The sequence below is a fragment of the Danio aesculapii genome, chromosome 10, assembly GCF_903798145.1.
Source record: "Danio aesculapii chromosome 10, fDanAes4.1, whole genome shotgun sequence".
Lineage (NCBI taxonomy): Eukaryota > Metazoa > Chordata > Actinopteri > Cypriniformes > Danionidae > Danio > Danio aesculapii.
In genome coordinates, this window is record NC_079444.1 from 17,852,584 (window position 1) to 17,862,485 (window position 9,902).

Here is a 9,902-nt window from a genome sequence, read left to right on the forward strand (position 1 = left end):
TAGTCAAAAGACTAAAACTAAATCAAAATTTGATGTCAAAATGAACACTGTCATAAACATGATGATATAAACATGCCTGTCATAAACATGTCATAAGCATGATGATATAAACATGTCTGTCATTAACCTGTCATAAACATGATGATATAAACACGTCTGTCAAAAACATGTCATGAGGTCATTATTAATGTTATTAATATTTTCTGATAATTTTAAGTGGAACAAACAAATTTTGCCCATAAAATTTTGTCAGATAATAGGCTCTTTCAAATTGGAATTATTAATATTATTATTGTTATTATTATTAATAATTAAGAAATATAAATTAATATTTTATTGCATTTTGAGAGTAAGTCATCCTAAATTAAATGAAAAAAGTACAATGGTAGATTAAGCCATACGGCATTTGCTTAATTTCAAGTAAGCCAAATGAAATAAATATATTATTCATAAATATACAATTATTAGCCTTCCTGTAAAATTGTACTTTTTTCAAACATTTCCTTGAGTGTATTTTTTTTCAACACATTTTTAGTAGGGATTTCCCGATCAGGTTTTTTTGCCCTTGAGATCGAGTCAGAATTATTTGATTTTGAGGATCTACCGATACCGAAACCCGATCCGTTACTTCTATATAATACTTCTATATAATATAATACTTATATAATACGTTAAGGCTTAGTAGAGACACGGGTGCTATGGGGGAACTCCATATGTCTGTGGTGAATGAAACATGTGGTACATCTTATAAAAGGACAAGTAGTTTGTCAGAAATCTTCGTATAAAGAGCTGGCAGAGCTTTCTATGTGAAATAGTGGCGAGACGACATTTTAAATCGAGGTTTTACGATTGTTTTTGAGGTGTCTTATCAGGTTTTAAATATTAAATGTGTAAAATGTTAAATGTAGCTTTTTCCGTTCTACCTTTTGCAATGCCAAGTTTACATATCTCACAAGTTGGCAATGCAGTGTTGGCAATGGCAATGTTGTCTTCAGCAACTTTATAATACCTCCAGACTGCAGACATACATGTGCTTTGCACTGCAAGCTGCTTCCGTGTTCTATTTTGCCGCAGTTTAACCAATAGCATCTTTGCAGCAAAGTAATGTCATGCTGTATGCGTGCTGTTTCTGTGTGAAGTCAAGAAAGAGGTCTAACTCTGTGCCCCCGCATAACTATAGATGTGTTAAAAAATAATGACAATATATATATAAATATGTACATATATATTTGAGTCCTCATTGAGTCTGAAACCGCATAATCGAGTCCAAATTCCGATCAGATCTGGACATCCCTAGTTTTTAGTTTTAATAACTGGGTTCTACACTCCAAGAAATGCAGGGTTATTTAAACCCAAATTGGGTAAAATATGGACAAACCCAAACATTGGGATGAATTCCTATAAATTTATTTTAAAAAATGAACCCAGAATTTAGTTTAGTCTGTATTACACCCAGAATTGGGTTAAAATATCCGAGCATTTTTAGTGTTATAACAAATTTTTTTTGTCTTTGTCATCATGACAGTATAAAATATTTCACGTCCTCTACATACTACATCTACGCTAACATTATATTATCCTTTTCTTGTCCGATTGCACAGCTACTGAGAAATGCTTTTGCATTTTAGTTACAGCATCCAGCTGCAAAAGCCCAATCATGAAACTGACACAAGCGTAGCTTTCATGCTAGTCTAAGCTAGTCTTTCTGCGAGTGTTTGTGGCAGATCAATGAAAAAGCTAATTAATTTTCTCCATAACCAAACTGTCAACGCAAACAAGCGCTATCAGATGAGTGATTAGCTTAATGTCTTTGCCACAGCGTTAAACTGCAAGTGTTATCTTGGGAGAACAAATATTTCCAGCTCTGACTCTTCAAAGGGTCTCTTCCTGACTGATAACATGCCAAAATATTGATTTATCTGTTACTCGTCGCTCCGTCAAACAAAGATTGCCACACATCCTGCATGCTCAAAATAATCAGCCTAAAGCTAAAATCCATGCAAACCAGTCACGACCAGAATTCCCTCTTTTAGATAAACTGGTCTGATAAGCATGTTTTTTATGACAAACCTCTCCCAAGCCATCCGTAGTCATGCATTATAGATGACAACAGTTCTTCTAAGCCACTCAGCCGATGGTCGCATCATTCATAATGAATCAAATGGACAAGCCAATCTAGTTCTCATCTGCTAATACAACACGCTAATTTGCGCATGCTACTGTAGTATTTTCTGTTGAAGTCTTCATCTTTAGCATTCATTAACTGAGATTTCTCTGTGAAACTGACGAGTCATGTCCTCAGCTTCTTTATACAGATGTGCAGAGAGCTCTGACTGACTACTCAGCATTACGTGTGCTTTCTGCCGTTACTCCGCATTAACTTCACATGAATGAGCTGGCAAAGATTGAAGTGTGGACATGAAGTGTAATTTTGTGCGGTTTGTTTTATGGCCAGGCATTAGAGATAGTGGCTGGCCCTCTAGATCCTTATGGACACTTTTATAACAACCCCCCCCGCAGATGGTTCCTCCGCCGCCCCGTCCCATACCTGCTGCACAGCCATAACTGCACACTGAATTATGGTCCAGGACACTCGGTTCAAGTGGAAGTGTGCATAACATGCAGATGCAGGGTTTTATTCGCTCCCATAACATCTGTCACTGCTTGGCATAGTAACAGCAGGGGTGCGCAGCCCAGCCCCTTTCTGCCCATAACTCACGGAGACCGAAAAGGAAGGGAGTTATTCAGATTGATGGAGGTGGAGGAGTCAGAACCAGTCTGTATCCTACAGTGAAGAAAATGAAGTCGAGGTTAGCATACTGTCAAAAAGAGGACTTATTATTGCTATTTTTGCCATTACTGTTATTTAATTATTATTATTATTATTGTTATTATTATTATTATTATGTATTTTGATGTACAATGAAAAGTCATCTTTTTTTGCATGCACATTGTTTGCCATTTGCAATTAAATGATCATATATTATAGATAAAGTTAATGCTAAATGCAGTTATGCCTCTTTTACACTTACATCTTGATATGTTATTCATTCATTTTCTTTTCAGCTTAGTCCCTTTATTGATCTGGGGTTGCCACAGCGCAATGAACCGCCAACTCATCCAGCAAATGTTTTTACACAGCGGATGCTCTTCCAGCTTCAACCCATCTCTGGGAAACATCCACACACACCCAATCACAAACATTCACTACGGACAATTTAGCCTACCCAATTCACCTATACCACATGTCTTTGCACTTGTGGAGGAAACCCACGCGAACACGGGAAGAACATGCAAACTCCACACAGAAACGCCAACTGACTCAGCTGGGGCTTGAATCAGCGACCTTCTTGCTGTGAGGCGATTGTGCTACCCACTGCGCCACCGTGATGCCCCTTGATATGTTATCTCAAAAGTAATTTGTTCATTTATTTGATAACTAGATCTAGACCAGTGTTCCAAACTCGGTTCTTCGCTTCAACCCCAGTTAAACACACCTGAACCAGTTAATCAATCTTAATGTAGATATACTAGAAACTTCCAGGCAGGTGTGTTAGAGGCAAGTTAGAGCTAAACTCTTCAGGACACTGGCCCTCTAGGACTGAGCTTGGGCTCTCCTGATCTAGACAGTTCAGATATTTGTAAAAAATTGGTTTTGTTTAGGTTAGGTGAATGACCGGGGAAGTTTTTTCTTTGAATAATTCTTAAATATTTAATGAATGTTTTGTTTGACAACTGTGGTTCTAGGGGCAAAGTGGTTGAGAATGTTTTTGTTTATGCTCAAATGTTGCATGAAATGCAGGGCGGAAAGCTAAAGGAGCCAGTTTAGTCCCAATAATAATTTATGCAAAAATACAACTTCACATGCATGAAACCTAATTAGCATTTACAAAATGGATATATTTACAAACCCCAATTCTTGTGCTCAACATAAAATACATATTCATAAAATACAATTCACATATGCAAAACATACATAAGTGTGTTTCACGAACATACAGAAGTGTACCAAACTTTTGAATATTTCAGGGTGCTTTCACACCTGTTTTGATCCGAAACAGGGATTAAAATTGTTAAAATGTTCCACATTGTTCTTGGTGCGGTTTCCTTTCACACGGCAAAGTTTCTAAACGGACCAAAAGAGCTAAAACAAGTCATGTGCTAGTTATCTCTCCTAACATTGGTCAGAGTTTCACTGTTTATTTAGTCCCGCTCAGCTGTCATGCGTCCTTATTTTAATTTATGGCAATGAGCAAGAAGACATTATAAGCGAAAATCTGCGCTTTAGTTTTGAATGGTGACACCCACAGACATCGTCACCAAGTATAAATCAGAGGTAAGACTTTCTCATACAGAGCTCCTGGCTAGAATTATGCATTATAGCCTTTACATTATAGAGAGAAATAACAGATAAACCAAAACTGCAGTTCGGTCAGTTTTCCTAATGGATAATCGGCTCTCGTTATTGTTAGCATGCTTTCACTTTCGCATTTAACATGAAACGCACATTTACCGGTAGGAATGACATCTCACCCTACTCATAATTCGCTCTTTATATAGCTGTCTATATATGCCTATTACATATCCATAATACACTGTGATATAGCCAGGCTCTGATCATTTTGCTTTCTCACTACAATCGATCCACTCCAGAGTTTGTTTCAATCGAGCCGAGAACACCTCATTCAGGCGATCTCGGACGGATTGATTTGGCGCGGATCAGAGCGCGATTGCTGGTTTCCCATATGCCAAACAAACCGCGTTAACTGGGGCAACGAGGCAGGTTTCAAAACAAAAGTCTAGGTGTGAAAGCACCTTAAATTAATTTATCTTGACTGTGTGTATTTTTTCTGGTAGCCCACTCCTCTAACACTTGTAACTTAGATTTTTTTAGCAAATTAGATGCAAGCTCAACATTCAACTAATCATAACATAGCTGCCTTTTACACTAATGCTTTTTTTGTTTTAAAGATGCTGTATGTACGTTTTTGATTAATCTAAAGCATAAAAATACCATTATATGATGCAGAAACATGCCAAGTGAACATACTTGTTTAGCTAAAAGTAATGCTAAAGTCAGATATTCTGCTTTGAAAATGTGTTTTCCATGCTGGAACGCTGTCTTTGTTTTGGTAATTTCAACATGCCCAATGCCAGTTTAGCCAATTTTATTTCAGCACCCCAGGGTTGCTTTGGTGGAAAACCGTGTATTTAATTCATTCATTCATTCAGTCAGGAAGGCTGTCAAAGCATGCGTCCGCCATGACTGAAGTGCGACTTCCGACAGTAACAGACTCCAAAATGAGAAGCAGATTCACAGTTCCACATGAGGTTATTAATTAGCAAATGATATAAATATTACCAGAGTATACATTAAGTGTGGACAGAGATTGTTTTTCTGAAATGCAGTAAAACCTCCAGTTTGCATTAGGTGCAGTTTCATTATAAAACGAAAATGCAGTAGTGCAAACGGCAGCATAGATAGACGATCCATTGACCGCTTTTCAAAACAAACTATTTTCCTACAGTATATTGTTTTTTTTTTCTTATCTCCAGAACACTAGGTGGCACTGTGCCAAATCTGTGCAGTTAAGTTCTGGTCACTCTTGTCACAAAGCACACCAAGTTTGGAATGAATACATTGTGTTTTGTGTGCCAAAGTTTATAGGACTGCATGATGCTAGAGAAAAATCTGCAATATGCAATATTGTTGTTACGTATTGCGATAACGATAATTCTTGTGACATAACATGTCCCTAGAAAAATGCTATTATAATTTAGAAATGTAATAATCATAATAAAATAAGCAAGTAATATATTGTTTGGATATAATTAAATCTAATTCAGACTATCAAAAACTGTCAAGGTGCAAACATTTAGACAACACAACAGCCAATAGCATAACAGCACTAACTGAGGCAGGTATAAATATAGTAAGGCCCCATTGGATTGGTCAAATTTGAATAAACAACCTATGTATGCTACACAAACACTTGGTACATACTGTAAATGTATTGCCTTTATAGCACCTCTCTGCGATATGGATATTGCACTATTATCAGCTCATAGCTTACATCCCAGCAGTTTCAAGCATCATACCAGCTTGACATGAGAGAACAAACCTCATTGGTTCTTGTGAAAGCTTAAACATTATGGTGTCACATGAAAGAATAAACCTTGTTGTCACGTATGCTGAATTCTGTAAACACTGTGCACTGATCAGTGTTTATACATGTGAATTAAAGCTAATTAAATTGGTTTGTCTCATAAATCATTATTCATGTCTCTTTAGAATATAAGGATTAAATTGTTGATTCATATGGACTTATTTTTTGATCTCTTTATTAACATTTTAAAAAGGCCAGATTTTGGGGTAAATATACTTTCAATGCAGAGAGAAATCTCTCAGATTCCATTAATAATGTCTTTATTTGACATGCCAAACCAAGAAATGTGTTTATCTCTGGTTCATGTTATCCTGTAATAGCCTTTCTTTTTGTGAAATGAAGAAACATTTTTGTGCTTATTTTAGTTGGAGGAGAGAAGAGATGCAGTGATCTCCAGCCTGGTGAAGTACCTCGGCCCGGAGGCGTCCACCTACATTCACTATGCAGAAAAGGTGTGTGGTGAATCTCAGCCAATATGTTTTCTGAGTCACAGAATTTCTAGTCATTGTCTTGCGAAACCCTCCACTTCAGCTTTATTTTGGAGCATTTAGGAGCTCAAATTTTTCTTCATGCAGCCTCCTTTGTGGTGCACCTGGAGTGTATGGAAAACAGTGCAAGGGAAATGGAGAAATTATGCAGAAAATATTTTGTGGCAGCTGTTGCGCTTAGGAGAAATTGTAGAAAATAGACTCAAACCTTGTTTTTGAGTGTGTGGCGTTTTTTTCAGTGCATCTGGAAGTATCTGGCAAAAAAAATAATCTGTTTTTGTAGTCATTTATGTAATTAGGACCATTTATTTCAAGAAATATACATAAATAAATCATATAAATTATAAATGCTAATGGTCTCTTATACTTTGCCCATTTTGGTAATTTTTGCAAATAAGATTTGTCAAACAGTCGCAGGATTGAACTAGAAATCTGTCTTTTTTTGACATCATTTTCAGTAAAATATGTTTATGAAGTGGTAATAATTAATAATTACATAAGCGATTTTAAAATGACACAGCTTTCAAAAGGTTAGTCATGCACTTATGTCAGATGTTTCAGCTCCAGTTTTAATATTAGATGTTAATATTAAGTAATAATGTGGATACTTTATAATGAAGAATAAATATTTATGATAGGTCCATTATTTACATTTTTACATGTATATTTTATGCATCAATGCAGAATCGTTAAGACTGCTGGGATTCATAAGAATATTATATTCCACATCTCTGTATGCAATACAGTATGTACAGTATATCCTTGTAACAAATTTAGCCATCCTTTCTCCTTGAAAGCAATAATTGTTAAGATATTGTTTAGTAATGTTTTTAAGACATGGTTTAGCAAAGGATACATTTTAACACCATAATCTGAATGATCTCAATTCGACAAATTACTGTTGTGGTATTCATGAAAAAAAAATGTAGATGATAAACCTCAACATTTTCATGCATTTCCAAATTAGACCTCCGGCAATGTCAACAGCATGACACATTTTAGGGCCGGTTTTCATATCTGGGAATCATATTACAGATGTCATTCAGGCAAAGCTGCAGAAACTTTCCATATGAGCTTTAGAAAAATAAGGCTGCCAAGTGAAAGTATTTCACTTAACCTTTCATTTGACCTATTCTTTATATGCTAAACAGGATTAGACATTCATAATAACACAGTTCACATTCAACTGATCTGATATGTTCTGTCCAAGATATGCGGCTATAGATTTCCCGCAAAGCTACATTGTCCAACAGTTTGGAAGCCATACAGATGAAACAGTCAGTGAAATCGTCTCAATGTTTTGAACGGATCCAAATGTCAAAGCTCTTGTGTTCTCTCTGAATGAGTCAGCATGAGAAAACAACACGCATTGTCCAGAATCAGGCATGAACCTATTAAGACCTGCTAGAGTTCATCACCTCCTTGACAAGTCTCAATGTGACACTCGCCACGGGCATCAACCCAAATGGAAATCTCTGCGGCCGCTTCTATTCCTCGCTGGCCAAAGCTGAGAACCGGTCCTCCACTGCGCCTGAAATGCACCATTTCACACAATAGAAATGGGAATTCTTTCCCCCTGAGAGGTAAAAAGGCACCATAGACCTTGCAGAAAGCCTAATTGAGATTGACAAACGGCCACATTGGTTTGACAGCCATCATCTACAACAGTATGTTAACATTTTTCCGCCTTGGCGCGAAAGGGGCTCAGGCCACTTTAGCACTCTAAAGTGAAAAGAGAGAATAGCCTTGAGCAACTCCTTGGATTGAGGATCACAGAGAGAGCTGGAGAGGATGATGGGAATACTGACGGCAAGGCCATTTTCCAGTGAACTGCAGCTCAGGAAGAAAATACACTACCTTTTCAACTAGAAAATTACCTTCAGAGTCCAGAGAAGTTGTGTGTGCTGGGTTTATGGGGTCATTGCGGAAAGCAGAGATGCCAAAATGATGAGCTATAATACACCTTTGCTTTCCGCTATAACCTACAAAAACATAGTAATAATAGCTGGCATTCTTAAATTACATTATAGATATTTTTTTAGTTCTTTTTTAGATTTTTCTATCAATTATTAGTATTTAATTATTTCAAATTTAGACTTTTGTTTAGTATGTCATCATTTTGAACTGTTGCTTTATATTGTCTGAACTACTGATTCAATATAACCTTAAATAACCGTAATTTATTTGTTTTTACGTCAAATTTATGACAGTGTCATGATTTCAGCTTTATCTTTTAATTATGACAGTACTGTACTTCACTATTTTGACTTCTTGTCAATTATGAATTTGTATGTTTTAACTTTTTATCTCATAACCAAGACTTAGTACCTCATAAATTTGTCATACTTATGACTTTCTTTTCTTATTTATCAATAATGAGTTTAACTCTGAGTTCCTTAGCTCAGGTAATTTGATTAATGTAGATTTTTCTTTACAGTACCCCACAGTGTATATATACACTCACTGGCCACTTTATTAGCTACACCTTACTATTACTGAGTTGGACTCCTTTTTGCCTTCAGAAATGCCTTAATCCTTCATGGCATAGATTCAACAAAATACTGGAAATATTCCTCTGAGATTTTGGTCCATATTGACATGATAGCATCACACAGTTGCTGCAGATTTGTCGGCTGCACATCCATGATGCGAGTCTCCCATTCCACCACATCCCAAAAGTGCCCTATTAGATTGAGTCTAGTGACTGTGGAGGCCATTTAAGTACAGTGAACTCATTGTCATGTTCAAGAAACCAGTTTGAGATGATTTCCATTTTATGACATGGTGCAATATCCTGCTGGAAGTAGCTATCAGAAGATGGGTACACTGTGGTCATAAAGAGATGGACATGGTCGGCAACAATACTCAGGAAGGCTGTGGTGTTGACACAATGCTCAATTGGTACTAATAGGCCTAAAGAGTGCCAAGAAAATATCCACCACACCATAACACCACCACCACCAGTCTGAAATATTTTTACCAGGCAGGATGGATTCATGCTTTCATGTTGTTGATGGCAAATTCTGACCCTACCATCCCAATGTTGCAGCAGAAATTGAGACTCATCAGACCAGGCAACGTTTTTTCAATCTTCTATTGTCCAATTTTGGTGAGCTTGTGTGAATTGTAGCCTCAGTTTCCTGTTCTTAGCTGACAGGAGTGGCACCCGTTGTGGTCTTATGCTGCTGTGGCCCATCCGTCTCAAGGTTCGGTGTGTTGTGCGCTTCTGCATATGCTGGTTGTAATG

The 9,902-nt window shown here is 36.9% G+C and overlaps 1 protein-coding gene across 1 annotated transcript in view; it reads left to right on the forward strand.

The window, feature by feature from the left end:
• The window catches only part of si:ch211-127i16.2 (probable flavin-containing monoamine oxidase A), an 84,280-nt gene that overhangs the window by 57,833 nt on the left and 16,545 nt on the right, over positions 1-9,902 (forward strand). Inside the window, exon 11 of the mRNA XM_056467070.1 lies at positions 6,533-6,619. Within this exon, the coding sequence (XP_056323045.1) occupies positions 6,533-6,619 (87 nt within the window). The remainder of the gene's footprint in view (positions 1-6,532; positions 6,620-9,902) is intronic.